Below are 15775 nucleotides of genomic sequence, written 5' to 3'. Positions count from 1 at the left end.
TATCAGTTGTATACTATGTTAATAATGAAATACTGTGACCTCAGCAGCACTGTTCAAGCACTATCGTGGTTGAATTTAACTGACTTTGTAGCATTACACATCCCTTAAAGCATCTTGTACCCTGGTTGAATTTTTCTGACATACCTTAAGGCTGTGTAGCCAGCACAGACCAGGCTTGCTTGGCACATACTGTGGGCAGCTGCTATGGGAATGAGTGCCAAATGGCGGCTGACTTCACAGGCACTTCTCTTCACTGTGGGCCTTGTTTGGGGGGAAACACTTGTGTCTCAAGTCTTGGAAGAAATTTGATAAGGGGTTGTTGCCAACTCACTTTAGCTGGTAAAGTGGAATTTTAGGTAAGGTTCTCTGTAGAGTTGTCCCTTATCTGCAGTACTGCAGCTTTTGATGCTGCTATTGCATGTATTTTGTTTCGCTCATTTTAACAGGTTGAAAAGAATATTGGCTTTGGCTGCAGTGCCACCTTTGATGTTCATATCTGTGCTGGATGCTTTTGGTGAATAAACTGCATCAGGGACATGAGGAAAGTTAAGCAGTCCTTTAAAAGATGAGGAAGCAAACATTAAAGATAGGAGTGCTGTAGAAAGCCCAGATGTACAAACAATTTGCTCACTCAGTATATTAGCAAGACATCACGTTCCTATTGTATGAAGCCCAGAGCAACAGCACTGTGCTGGAGACATACAAACTTCAAAAAATTGTCTGGGGAAAAAAGTTTTTGTCTGAATATACTGGTAGCTGCAGAAATGATTTCCCCTGATTCTGAGCCATAACAGATTGTAAATAGTCAAGGAGAAAATCTATGGAGGGCATGAAGATTATTCTGTCCATTAACCTTCTCAAACATAGCTGTACTAAAAATGAGATGTTGCCAGATATCTTTACTAATGTTCTCCTGTTGCAGAAAACTTAGCTGGCTTAAGCTGTGCTGCTGCAGCTATTCAGACATTAGTAAAGTGGTATCCCCCCCTAGTGTAGATACAGCTGTATTGATATACAAGAGCTTGTATCTTCAGGACTTGCTTCTGATCTGATTGGATAATTTGTAGCTCTCTGTTGGAGGAGCTAAATGGAATAAACACAGCTGTTATGATATAGCAGACTGGTTTTTTGGCAAAACGAAAATTGTTGAGGTAGTAGAATAGTTCAACTGGTCTTATTCTGAAGCAGAAATTACACATTGAAACATTCTAAACAAAAGAAACTTACAAATGTCTCCAATAGATAGTGTTTGCACCAGGTACTGAGGACACAGTGACTGTTTTCTTTGTTCAACCTACATTGGTGATTCTTAACTTAAATCTATATCATTGCAAGAGCATTTGTGTTTCTTCTATGAGTTCTAGCAAAATATTTTGTTTGGAATAACCGGATTATTTCCAGATGCTAAGAAATTGAATTGAAATGTGAGGAAGAGGGTTCAATTGCTAGTGTAATGTTTAGTATCTTTGAAGACTTTTGTGGTGTTATTACTGTTGTTTTTTCCTTTCTGTCTTCTAGAAAAGCATGCTTGCCTTACGGCAGCTAATGCCAAATGCTCAGAGTTTTATCCAGCAGTGTATGCAGCAGCCTGCTCCAACCCAAGAAGCCGTCTCAACTTGTACCTCTGCAATAACTCCTTCCACAGCAGTGGTAACCTCACCTGTAGCAACCAGTTCTCTTCCCGTTATAAAACCAGTGGCTGCCTCCACAACAGTCACAGCCACTACTGTTATAAAACCAGTCCTTTCCAGTGCATCAGTGACAGCCTCTCTGCAGGCTATGAAAACTGTTCCTGCTTCTGCAGTGGTGACAGCCTCTCTTCGTCCTGCACCTTCTGTTCTCACCACAACAGTATCGACATCAGGGCTCACTGCTATCCAAACTGTAAAGCCAGTCTTCACTTCTGCAGTAGCAACGTCATCTCTCCAGTCTGTAAAGCCAGTGCTCGTCTCTACAGTAGCATCCTCAGCAGCAACCCCTCTCCAGCCTTTGAAACCTGTCATGGGCACCCCCATCAGTATTAAAATCACACAGCCCAACTCCATCATTACGCAGCCAGTGGCCACTACTCAGCAGGTGGTTAAAGTGAAACAGTTGGTAAGATGAATTTCTCTCCTCTGTAACTGGGTTTCTTTGATTTGACTCTTAACTTTTTGTCAGAGTGATACCAATTTGCATCTTAGAGGTGTTCTTTTGTCATATGAAGTTATACCATCATGAGTTAACCAGTTCTGTGATGGTAGTGGATGTTGTGCAGTTGCTGAAAAGGTCAATCTAAAGCCAGACTGTAAGTGAGGTCTTTTGCAAGATGTACTGACCACTGTTCCACCAGACTGAGCATCCAGATTGGAATGTGAGAGAACATGTGTTTGGACTCCTGGTGTGCATGCAGCTGTGCTAGCTTGGTATATGAAAGTTAAGGCAGGAAATGCTTGTGTCAGAAAAAGAAATTGATGATGGGGTCCTTTATGTTAATTACTATCAGATGCCCTGTGTGGGCTGTGACTCTGCTGATCCCCCAAGGATTCCAGTCTCCCTGCCTTTATAGACCCTGCTCTGTGCACTTTTCAGAACTGGGTGACTTGATGATATGTAGTGAAAGGTATGAACTATCTCAAGGAGCTTTTCAGAGGAGAATTTCTGACCTCCAGATTTACTAAGATATGTTAATCATGATATTGTCCAAAGTTAACTTTTTTTCTATTAGGCCTCAATATGTAATTCCTCCTCAGTTTCTCAGTTGAGGAAATAAGCTCCTCAATTCCAGGAGGAATAAATATTCTTGACATTCTTACAAATGCTAATAATAAATACCAGAAAATGTGGATCCACTTCTATGTATCCAACAGAGCAATGTTGTGAAATGTTAGGTTTTGAGATAATGAGTATGCTGTGGAAGTGGTCTACCTGCATGGAATATTGGGAGAATAGTTTTCTTTTGGCAGATAAATAACTCTTCACATATAGGACTTCCTTGTAAAAATGCATTCCTTCAAAGGGGAAATATTATACTTCCTCTGAATCTAAATTTGCTTACTACAGGTGTAGTAGTATAGTACTGTGTGAATTTCCATTGTAGCTTGATTATTGTATATATTCAATTTAACAGTATTCAGATTCGTTGAGGTATTTTGTATTTGTTTTCTTCCTTTCAAAGTGTGTAAGGAAGATGTGATATAAGAATCATTCCGAGAGTTCATTCTGCCAGGTTTTCACCTCTTCAAACTTAATCAAGAACAAAAAGCACTGAACTATATAGGGGAGGATCCTTTTTATGAATGCTTTTCTTTAAAAACGAAGCAGTTATCATGTATGCACTAACAAACTTGGATAGTCGTAGCTGGAGCCAAATTGGAAAAAGAATTGTGGTACCTTTATTGTCTTCAAGGACTAAATTGGAAATTCCAGCCAGAAGAAAATGAGAGCTTCTTAGGCTGTATGCAAAGGCTGGAGAGCATTTGTTGGCTCCATGGCAAGCCGTGTAATTCAGGGGAAAGATTGACCATCTGTACAAATAGATGAGGAAACGTAACTCTGCGCTGGGGAGTCAAGATGCTTTGTGAATATAATTGCGTTGAACTCATGAAATGACTTCTGCCTCCTTCAGTACTGTGTGGCATCCTTAATGCAATTGCTTTTCTTTACTCTGTGTTATAAACTTTGACTTACATATAAAGTATATTTTAATCTAGTTTGGGTAGATCCCAAGCACAGCAGTCAAAATAATTTCATAGAATCATAGAATTACCCAGGTTGGAAAAGACCTTGAAGAACATCCGGTCCAACCGCAGCCTAACCAGAACCCTAACTCTAAAAACCCTTCACTAAATCATATCCCAGAGCACCACATCCAAACGGCTCTTAAACACATCCAGGGATGGCAATTCAACCACCTCCCTGGGGAGTCTATTCCAGTATTTAACTACCCTTTCTGTAAAGAAGTTCTTCCTAATATTCAACCTAAACTTGCCCTGGAGCATTCTCTTCAAGAATGATGTTTAATTTTGGTCTTAGATGTAGTTGAAGGGCTTAGTTGACCACTGGCAGCTCATCCAGATCAGGATGTTGATGTTTACTCAGGCAGCCAGTTAGCACAAGGAGCAAGTTGGCGGAAGTGGTTGCATCTTCTAGGACTTCCATGATGCCTTGTCTTTTGAAAGGAAGTAGGTCTGCCTTCTCCCTCAAGAAAACAAACCAGGATCTTGCCTCCCTAAAGAGGAGGGTCCTGTTGCCAACTGAAAGGAAGCACATGCCAGCTATACAAATCTGTCCATACAGTGCTGCCAGCAATTTTTTTTCCTTTCTGGCCCTCAGGGTTGTCTGATGCCATACATCCTCTCTGCGTGTCCGTTTCTAATTTGTTTTTCTTGTGCTCAAGGAATGTTAAGGAAGCGTCTTCTGCGCTTTCATGTGCCAGCTCTGTTCTAACATCATTGATGCTTCAGATTTCAACCCTGCAGTGGTTTCCTATTAAGACTGTGGTGGCAGTGATGCAGCATGCAGCTCTTTCTTTTCTGGAGCGTGATTGGCACAGCTCTTTTTTCGTGTGGTGGATTCCAAGGGATCTGCTCTTATGGGCTGCTGTTGGGATCAGATTGTGTATCTGTGCTTTGCTCCCAGCAGCTGCATGCTCTGCGGGATACCCTCCCTGTGACTTCTTTCCTTACTGTGAACTAATTTAAGTGCATTTGCTTGAAAAGATTTTTCACCTGAGAAATAAAGCGTTTCTTTCAGTAGCATTGCTTTGTCATGCTAAAACATGGTAAATCAAAGTTTGTTCCCAGCCGCTGTCTTCTAACGGTAAGAACACATATAAAACTACAGCTTAAAGCATTCAGAGCAAGAGCTTTATGGTGCAGTCCCCACAGCCACCAGTAAGGTGTGCTCACTTGGTGCTGCTGGTGGCTGAAGCCACTCAGGTCTGTCTCAGGCAGCTATATCTGAGCTGCCAGCTGGATGTTGCATTGCACTTTAAGTGTTGCTTGCTCTTTATTCTGATGTCTGTCAACTTCTGTAAGGCATACTAACCTGAAGAAAACAGACAGTAACTCTTTTTCTTATAGATACCTCTTATTGCAGAATTTTATTTTCTGGCATTAGATCCTTCTTGAAATTTCTAGGTTTGTTGCCCTTTGCTGGTTCCGAGGACTTTCAGCTTTTCCTCACCTAGCAGCTAGAATGGCAGACAAAAAGCAGCTTTACTGTCAGTACATCCTTTCTTGTTGATCTAGTCTCCTCAGTCACTTGATTTATTTTTCCAGTCTCCACCTAGGCTATTGATTTAACGTTGCCCATCTGTTCTTTTGTCTGCCACACCTTAATCTCGAATGCTTATGCTTCCTCCTGTGCTGTTTCAGTTTTTTGTATGCTGAAGATGAAGCACCATGCTCACTGACAGTAGGGAAGATCTCTAGGTGCCTGTCAGTATGGACGCTGGCAGATCCTGTGAGTAGTCTGTCTGAGCTGCTTGGTTGTTCAGTTATTATCTGAACATATAAATTGTGCTCTTAACATATTTGACTTCTGGTGTAAAGAAGCTGGATCTTTTCTAAAAAGATCAAATTGTGTCTTGGTTAAAAACAAATAGAAGCAAAACACAAGTTTGTGTACTTGTTTGTGATGAAGTGCTGTGAGACCTTGTCCACAATCAGTGCCTGTATTCCTTTGATTGTTTCAACTACATAAAGATGTAGAGGAATATGCATCTTGCGTTTTTTTCCCTCAAGAATGGTGTTTACTTTGTCTAGTTTTTAAACACCACCTTCAGCTCAGTTGTTCTACATTACCACTGTTTTGTCAATTCATGATGCTATAAGCAGCATATAATAAATGGAGGAGTTGGGGGGAATGTACCTTGACATCTGCAGATGCAGAGCACATCTTTTTGTGAACATGTGGTTCTTCTGCTCATGGTGTTCACTGATTAAATTTGAAGTTAGTTGGCAGAAGGAGACAGCCTGATTTCTATGTGCAATAAATGTCAATTCTTTACATTTAACTCTAAACTTGTATAGTTTATCTAAATACAAGCACTGTTCCGAGCATTCTTTAGACTTTGTGAAATTACATTCTTAATGTATACATGCTTGCATACTTAAAAAGAAAATGCATTTAAGGCATAAAAGCAGAGAATGTATTTTCTTGACCATTTTTCTGTTGGCTTCTTGCCTCTAACCAGTTAGGATTCATTCTGAAGATAGTAATTTTGGTAACTTTTAATCCTTGGTGAAAAGGTCTTTCTGCAACTTGTAATTAAGAGCTTTTGCAGAAGATATATCAAAAACTGCAGTCCATGTTCAGCTAGCTAGGAGCCTTAGAAATGAAGCTTTGGGAGTATCACTATTGCTTTCTTGCATTTTAATGGTTACCTCTAAAGAGGAAGGATTAGTATTTACAGGCTGTGCCTTTATGTCTGTGTTGTGATGACATCCTGCTGTCAGGTTGTGTTTCTTTCAAGAGCCTCTTTAAACAATGTTATCAGCCCTTTCCTTTATACCCTTCAGCATCGTAAGGTTGTTTTTGCACAGAGGCTCTACTCAGTACAGGTATTGCTAGTTAGTACTTCATGTTCCATCTAACGGGTGCATTCCATGTACTTTTGTTTAACACTTCAAAACTTGGCATCTCAATTTTGAATCGACCTTGCAGCCCCAAAAATGCATTAGTAGCTTCATAGTGTGTACTCTTCGCTACAGGAAAAGAATTTCATGCAAGGCTTCTGTTTGTTTTGGTGATTTTTAATGTTTGTGAAACTAGATGTGTGTGATACCTACCATTTTGAGCTTGTTGGCGGACAGTCTCGATATTCAGTTGGTAGCCTGTTAAGAAAGACTTAGGAAAGCTTCTTACTGTAGCAGACTGTGGAACTCAGCAAAGTTTTCCTGATATAGCTACAGAGAATAGGGATGAAACTCTTGTTAGAGCTTGCTGAATAAGCTTCAAGCTCAACGCTAGTCATTAAGATATTTTGTTTCTTGACTTTAAAGTAGAATGTAGTTTTTCTTTGGGCATGCTCTTTGTTATAAACTGAGAGCTAGACATACATGCATGCCCTGCAGTACTTCTGACAGAATGAACGTGCTGATATTATCTAGCTCTCTGTATATTTGTTTCACTTTTCTCACTCTTCATATTGGTTATTCCACTTGCAGGTAGTTCAGCAACCATCAGGAACCATTGTAAAGCAAGTATCCACACTTCCACAGTCCTCAACACTGACTCTTCAGACACCTGTTGAGAAGAGGATGCCGCTGAATACGCTTGTTCAAGCAAACCAATTTCCTGCTGGTATGGAGAAGGGAGAACACTACTGAGGTGTAAAAACAAGTATGGGCTGTTGGTAGATTGCAGGGAAATAAGATGTTGTATATTGGAGCATTGAGTTCTGTTTTAGGAATCCTGTTGACAAGCTCAGCACCATGGCCACTTTTGTTCCCTGTTAAGAACATGTCACTCCATAGCAATTTACTTTTTAAAATACTGTGAGTAAAGTCCTTGCAGTAAACTTTCTTTGAACTGTCATAACCTTGAGAGTAGTTTCAAGAGACTTCTTCCTTAGCAGATCCAGGTTGATGCATAACAAGTTTTTGTCGCAGCCAGCAAGCTTTCATTTAAAGCTCTCACTAATCAGCACAGACGAGGATGTTGGAGAGAGTAGGACTTTTGGCCTTACAGTACATGTAGAATGTAGCACTTTAGAGTGTCTGGTTTAATTGTTACTGAGTCTGTGGTACCTTTCTTAGAAGTATGAACTGATTAAACAGCATTAAAAGGCATTTTGCTTTTAAAAGGCATGTTCTTTGTTTTGTTTTAGGCTCTGTTCTGAAGCAAGTTACTCTGCCAGGAAATAAAATTCTGTCGCTTCAAGCATCTCCTGTTCAGAAAACTAAAATAAAAGAGAATGGAACAACATCTTTAAGGTAAAAATAAACAATATAGTGTACTATAGGAAGGAACAAAAGAAGCAGCACATACAGAGGATGGAACAGAGCCCGGATAAAAGCAGCTTTCTTTAGAGACTTATGATTGGTGTTTTTCTCTTATATTATAAATTGTCAAAGAGGAATCTAAAAACTCAGACCTTGTAGTAGATCTTATTCCTAATATAGGAAAACTGTCTCGATGACTTAGGTTTTTCATTACGTTATTTCAAGAGTGTAATTACACAAACAGTGCACATCAGTATGTATCAGTTTTTCATTTGTAGAGGGGGCATATTGATTTTGATCCTGTGAGTACCGCTAACTAATCTAAAGTTACCCTGTATAAAAAGCTCTCTGTAGTATTAAGTCAGTTATAACTACTACTTTTTACAGATGGCATTGAGCTGTAATTTGGACTGACTGGCAACCTGTTTAAAGCTGTGTGCTGTATTACAATATCTTTTATTAGCTCTTCTGACAAGCTTGTTCCTGTATGTAGAGGTGAAACTCTTTGACTACACCTCTAATTGTGGCTTCTGGCATGTTCTCTAGGCTTTCAGATTTGAAGAATACTTCTAGTTCTGATAACTGATTAACTTTTAAAAAGGAAAAATGATATTTTTTGTAGCTCTAAAATCTAATGTTGAAATAGAAGTTCAGGCTGCCGTAATTATGCATTATTAGCCTTAAGACCTTAAGACAAACTTAAAGTTAGTCTTCCAGACAAAAAGAGCCTGTCCCCATCTATTTGAGACATGCCCATTAGATATTTCTAATCAATGATAATTTCCTCTCTTTGCCTTCTCTAGGCTAAACATTCCCATGTCTCTCAATCTTTTATTCATAAGGGAGATACTCCTTAATCATCTTCATAGTCCAGTGGACTTTCTCTAGAAGATCCCTGTCTTACTTGAACCAGGGAGGCCAGAACTGGATGCAGTACTCCAGATACGGCCTCAGAGTTTCATTTTTGATTACTAGACATGAGAATGGGAAGGGGTGATTTTCTTGTTTCAATTTTGAAAACACCTCCTAGAAAAATGAAGATTTCAGCATCACTTGTGCATCACTGGCAGCTGATTGTCCTATGGAATGCACTGTAAGGAGCAGTCTGCTTTAAAAGCAAACATCAGGAGTTTTATGACTTGTTCTGCTTTCCTGGTAAAGTATCAGAGAATGGCTTGGGTTGGGAAGGGTGCTCAATGATCAAGTTCCAACTCCCCTGCTACAGCCAGGGTTGCCAACTTCTAGGTCAAGATCAGATTGTCCAGGGCCCCATCCACCCTGGCCTTTACCAGGTCCTGGGTTGGAGCATCCGCAGCCTCCCTGGGCAATCTGTTCCAGCACCTCACCGCTCTCAGTACCTCACAGAATCACAGAATTGTAGGGGTTAGAAGGGACCTCCAGAGATTGTGTCCAACCCTCCTGCCAAAGCAGGTTCCCTACACCAGGTTGCTTAGGTAGACATCGCTCCTGTTCCAGTGCTCCGTCACCCTCACCATAAAGAAGTTCTTGCGCACATTCGTGCAGAACCTCCTATGCTCCAGTTTCTGGCCATTTCCCCTTGTCCTGTCTCCACACACTGCTGAAAAGAGCCTGGCCTTACCACTTTGTTCCCTACACCACAGATATTTATAGACCTGGATCAGGTCCCTTCTCAACCTTCTTTTCTCAAGGCTAAACAGACCCAGTTCCCTAAGTCTCTCCTCATAGGGGAGATGCTCCAGGCCCTTCACCATCTTAGTGGCCCTCCACTGGACTCTTTCCAAGAGATCCCTGTCTTTTTTGTACTGGGGAGCCCAGAACTGGACACAGTATTCCAGATGAGGCCTTACCAGGGCAGAGTAGATGGGTGGATCACCTCCCTTGACCTGCTGGCCATACTCTTTTTAATGCACCCCAGAATGCCATTGGCCTTTTTGACCACGAGGGCACTGGCTCATGGCCAACCTGTCATCCACCAGGACACCCAGGTCCCTCTCAGCAGAGCTCCTCTTCAGCAGGTCATCCCCCAACCTGTACTGATGCATGCAATTATTCCTCCCTAAGTGCAAGACTCTACACTTGCTTTTGTCAAACTTCATCCCCCTGACATCTCATTTGAATCTCCCTTCTGTTAGTTTAAAACCATTCTCCTTTATCCTCTTACTATCTACCCATGTAAAAAGTTGATTTACTTTATGTTTATAAATTCCCTTTAAATATTGCAGCCTATTTCTATAGGAGAGGTGTTCCAGCCCTTTGATCATCTTCATGGCTCTCCTATGGATGCTTTCCAAAAGCTCCGTATCTTTCCTTTATTGGTGTCCCCAGACTTGGTCATGGTACTCCAACTGGCACCTCATGAGGATGAAGTAGAGGGGGATGGTTACCTCCCTTGCCCTTATAGCCACCCGTATTCAGATGGAACCCAGGATACCATTGGCCTTCCAGGCTGAAAGTACAAACTGCTGACGCATTATATTTTTAATCAATCAGAACCCCTAAGTCCTTCTCAGTGGGGTTACTCTCAAGGAGTTCTCCCAGTTTGTATACATACCTGGGATTATCTTGACCTAAGTGCAAAACCTTGCCCTTTGCTTTGTCGAACAACAAAACAAATACGTATCTGGGGAAAAAAAAATAAGGTGCGTATTCACTTCTTAAAGTACTTGTGCATTTCTTGCATCTTGTTGTATTTGTTATTTTCAAGAATGGATGCAGGTGATTTGAGAATTTACATTAGTAGGTTCCAGAAATCAGAACTGCTAGTTAAGCAGGAGTCAGATAGCAGAGGCAAAATCTGGACAGCTGCTCCTCCTGCTAATGGTCATCAGGAGTGCTGGTGATTCTTGCTCTGCTGGAATTGTTCTGTCCCCTGTAGTTGTGATGTTTGGGTTAAGTAATACTTCTGTAGTTTTCACTTTTGCTATTAAAAAAAAACAACAAAATGAGTAAATAGAAAATGGATTGTGAAGAAAACAAGTGCATTGTTCAAACACCAGAGGGTGCCACAGACTTACTTTTCAGTCACTACAGCCAAGTTTGTAAACGAGGTACATCTGCATTGCTTGAGCATCTTTTTCCAGTTGAGTATTCAATTTGAATGCCAGATATGACTCCATACAGGGTAACATTTACTGTTTGTCCCCACAACTTTAATCACTGGAGATTTGTAACAGCTGGAAGGGTGTTTCTTGTTGATTCCTGGGTGTGATATGAGCAAATGCAAAAAAGCATTAATGGCTGTAGGAAAGATGATGGACTTTGTGGAGGTTTTGCTGAAAATGAAAGTAAGTCAGCATCTAACCAAACACCTCCATCTATGTTCTGGAATATTTTTCGTTTATCACTTTAATTGAATGATTTTAATAGTTCTTTCTGAATACGTGATATCATGCTTAAAATGGTTGAATTCTGTTAAAGTTACAAGGAATAATGAATGATAAAGAGTGCAAACTTTACTTGGCTTCTGAAACTTACGTTATTTGCTAGTGAGCACTATTGCTAGGGAAGTTTTGTGGTGCATTCTTTGGGTTAAGTAAAATAAGTGCAGTGGTGTTTTTCTGAATGCAAAAGAATCTTTCATCAAAGCTAGTGACTTAGTGCAGTCTTAAGTCTGGCGGTGAAGAAGCTGGAATTTGTCTTCAAAACCAGTATGGGTACAGATGGCTACATTTGTATGAGTCCTCATATGTTTGTACTCATAAGAGAGATTGCATTGGAAATATAGAAGAAAATAGTAACTTGATATTGTGTGCTGAAACAAAATTGTGGCTATAAGTTTATTTGTTGCTTTCTTGAGTATTTGGGGCGTGTAGCCAGATTGAAAACTGAAATGGTATGATAGATAACCTGTGCTACAAGCATCCTAATGTAGACTCCATAAACAGGAATCGTTTTCTTAGTGTGATGAATCTGAGGCACAAGCCTAGTCAGGAAACTATGTCTAGTTAAGACTTAATGAATGAAACTGATTTGAGAATCAGTTGGTCTCCTTTTCCCTAAACAAATTATGTAGAAGCTGTCTGGCATGCAAGTACACAAATGAACGGCAGGAAGGGTAGGAGAAGGCTGGATTCATTTCCTAGCCAGGCTTCTCTTCATAATATTGTTGGAGAAGTCTTGAACCATGGAATGCTATTAAAGACCAAAAAAAGAAAAGTCTATAGTTTAAGGAAAAACAAACATCACCACTCTCTTGTATCTTTTGAGCATCACTCAAACCCAGCCCATTTTCCAGTAAATTCAGTTTATACCTATTGGTAATCAGAAAACAGCCTCCAAGAGATCCAGTTTCATCCAGGAATAGGAAGTTTCTGACCTGCTCCTGGTTCAAGAGTTATTTAAGCTTTACAGTGCTTTCTGAAGGTGAACTTCATCAGAGAACACCTTTGCAGAGACTCCTTTTTTCCAGATCAAAAGACATTAAAATCGAGTGTTTCCAACAGCTTATCTGAATTAATACTGCAGACTTCTATTCTGGATTGGTCCTAAACCCTCAAAGCAAACATTATAGCCTTTGTCACGGTGTCAGGCAAAAAGGCTTTCTCTTTATGATCTAAAGCTTTCTGAAAATAACTTGGATTGTTTCATTGCTAAATTTCTCAAAAAATTTCACATATGAGATTTATTAAGTATTTTAGCTTACAAGATTGATCTTAAAGCTGAAACTTGCAAACTATTTGCTTAATGTGAGCTTTACCATGATGGCAGGGAGCCCTAGCTTTGCAAGCTTGAAACATGCCACAGTTGGATTTTTATTTTGAGCTTTTACAACAGAATTCATCTTACGGGGGAATGCTGAGAACTAGACGTGCTGTACAGTAGGGCTGATTTGTTGAGCATGATCTGGGTTGGTTGCAGCATACAGGCAAGAAGGGAACTCAGAAAAAAGAAGTAGAAATCCACTTTGTGCTAATACATTTTTCCTGCAATCTTCAGTGTGTAGGACAGGCATCTCTGTTAGAAAGTTGCCTTGCTTATAGTTTAATGCATCAATATTTAACTTTGTTCTACACTTGCTGCTACTCAGATAATTTTATTTTTATGACAAATTTCAATTAACTTGTGACTTTAACTTAGGAACCTTGACTTCTGAATACCAAAGCTAATAAATACCACTGCTGTAAGATCAGTGGTGGAGGTGGGGAATCTCATGGGAATTTAAAACCCTGGTTTACCTCAGCCCTTTGTTTCCAAGGTTGTTCAAAATTTAAGTTTCTTCTAAAGAATTTGCTTACGTAGCAACTGAGTCAGTCAAACTAATGTTTGAGAAACTTGAATGAATTGTGAGGGCTTGTTACGAGGCTTCTTTACCTATGTACTCCCACACCAAAAACTTGTAGAATAGTGGTAGCATCTGAAATATGTGAACATACTTGTTGATAGAAGGGGTCTTTTCTTTGTATCCATTTTAAATGAAGAATAAAATGTTTTATTTCTCTTTAGTAGAGATGAAGACGACGTAAATGATGTGACTTCCATGGCTGGAGTCAACATTAATGAAGAGAGCGCATGCATTCTGGCAACTAATTCAGAGTTTGTTGGTACTGTGATCCGCTCTTGTAAAGATGAACCTTTTCTGTTTCCTGAAGCACTTCAGAAGAAGATTTTGAGCATCGGTACGAACAAAACATGTAATTAATGTGTAGATGTAGTGTGTCATTGCCTTTTTCATTAGCCAGCCTCTCATCTTTGAGGGAGTCAGAACTCTAAAATCTGTCAACTTCATTCATGTGTTTCTGCTGAATTATATTGACTCCTTCTAGTAAAGAAGAAATCTTCAAATTTTTGTTTATGTAGAAGTAGATTGAAGCACAATAGGGGAGAAGACTAGAGGAGAAAACTGGTGCCACTTTTACATATTAAAAGTTAGCTACTACTACTCTTACATTTAATGGAGCACATGAAAAACATAAAGGTATTAATTTCACATGCTGAAGTATCCTTTTCTATTCCTGCAGCTCCTACTTTGACTGCTCTAAAAACATTTGCATTCCTTAGCCTGTTGGGGTGTATATATTCTGCTGACCAACGTTGCAGATCCTGCCTCTGTGGTTAGGAAGAAATTTCATGCTGCTGATAGAATCATAGAATTGCTCAAGTTGGAAGAGACCTCAAAGATCATCAAGTCCAACCTCATCCTAACCATACTACCCTAACTCTAACAACCCATCACTGAATCATGTGCCTAAGCACCACATCTAGACAGTTTTTAAACACATTTGGGGTTGGTGACTCAACTATCTATAAGCAAAGCAGGCCTTTGCTTATGACTCCCTCTATGGAAAACTCTTTCATTGGTTTTATGCAAAAAAGAAATGTTAGTTATCTGTCTGTATGAGTGGATAATACTGTGGAATATATGTCAAATGTTATAGAAAAGGGTTGGTTTTGGTTTGTTTTTTTTTTTTAATATGCATCAATGTAACTGTTTTGCTGAAAACTAACTAGACGTTGTTTGGCAAGATATGATATGTCAAGGCAGGGAACGGAGCATGCATTTGTATAGCACCACATTGTTATTTAAAGCAAACTGTATATTTTTCAACACAGCAGTGCTGTGTTACTAATTGAAAGGGGAAAATATATGTTAATTATTTCTCATAATTAAGTAGAAGGTTATCTAGTTTTCTAGGAAACAGATATAAGAAAAAAGAGATCTCTAAAAAAAAACCCACATCATAACTTGTACAACTGTTCTGCAGTGTTCAGACAACTTATTTGAAGATGGAAAAACATACATATGACTCTTTCAAGGCTTGCATGGTAGCTTTTGCACATTTATGATGTGAGTTATTACTAATGAAAAATGTTTTGATAGTGAGGGGAGGAAATACTGTCAGGGAGTACAACAACTTAGAAAATAAACATTTTTGTTCCTTGACTGAAAGCCCTCTTCTTTTCAAGGAGTGTGCGTGGAGGGTAGTTTTGAGGTTTGGAGGAATTTAATTCTGGTCTTAAACTGAAGTTTAATGTGTCCTGATTGACTAGTGGTAAATTATGAAGGAAGCATTAAAAGATGCTTGAGCAAAATGAGCTTTGCACTCAAATGAAATACAGTCTAATATTTACCCTCTGAATTCAAACAGGGAGAACATTTTGATCATAGTCTGGGAAAGCATTGTAGATTCTCCCTGTCTTGCTACTCTATCTGAAAATGTATAATAAAGGCAGATGAAATAGGTGATTAGTTTTTTACAGTGTACTGTTTATCCATTCTTAACACTCCACTTGGCAATAAATACCAAAATGGATTTTGAATGCATACTATGTATTGCATCATAAAGTCTTAACAGCTATTGTAAATGCTATGAGGGGCAAGGAAAAGAGCTTCTGGTAGGTACTGTACAGAAGGTGTGTGAAGAGACCTCAGCCTCAGCCACAAGGCAACGCTTTCCGGGTGTCCTGATGGAGCTGCATTGTGTCAACCACAGCCGTGCTGCTCCATCACAGCCTGCAGGAAGGTGTGGAGGTGACACCTTACCCTGAGAATTTGGTCCAGGCGGCCTCAAAAGCAGCAGCTGAAATGCAGAGGAACAGCAGTACTTGTCAGTGGACAGGGAGAGTGGTGTAAGTCAGAGGGAATGGGTTGAAGGCGTGATGACCCCAATTGGTCTAGATTTTTGCCCCGTCCTTGGAGGTGTTCAAGGCCAGGTTGGATGGGGCCCTGGGCAACCTGATCTAGTAATTGTGGAAATTTGGTGGCCCTGCCAGTCAATGGGGTTGGAACTTCATGATCCTTGATGTCCCTTCCAACCCAGGCCATTCTGTCATTCTGTGATTTGTTTTTAAAGCTTCTACGTTGGGATAGTTGGGTTGGTCTGCTATGGCCTTGTTGGTTGAGGTAAGTGAGGGGAAGCTTGGTTCTC

General features: G+C 39.9%; 1 protein-coding gene across 4 annotated transcripts in view; it reads left to right on the top strand.

Annotated features, from left to right (window-relative positions):
* TAF4B (TATA-box binding protein associated factor 4b) overlaps positions 1-15775 on the top strand; it is a 68719-nt gene that overhangs the window by 24621 nt on the left and 28323 nt on the right. For 2 of the 4 annotated variants that reach the window (XM_015855488.3, XM_015855490.3), the window contains exons 7-10: positions 1519-2097; positions 7152-7287; positions 7814-7919; positions 13353-13525. In XM_015855488.3, the coding sequence (XP_015710974.1) occupies positions 1519-2097; positions 7152-7287; positions 7814-7919; positions 13353-13525 (994 nt within the window). Of the gene's footprint in view, positions 1-1518; positions 2098-7151; positions 7327-7813; positions 7920-13352; positions 13526-15775 lie in introns of those variants that run through there. The other 2 variants (XM_015855489.3, XM_085537491.1) reach the window with 2 other exon arrangements.

Source organism: Coturnix japonica, chromosome 2, assembly GCF_054131305.1.
Source record: "Coturnix japonica strain WE chromosome 2, WE-NBRP24, whole genome shotgun sequence".
Lineage (NCBI taxonomy): Eukaryota > Metazoa > Chordata > Aves > Galliformes > Phasianidae > Coturnix > Coturnix japonica.
Note: the sequence above shows the minus strand (reverse complement) of the source record. Positions and strands in the feature narration are given on the sequence as shown.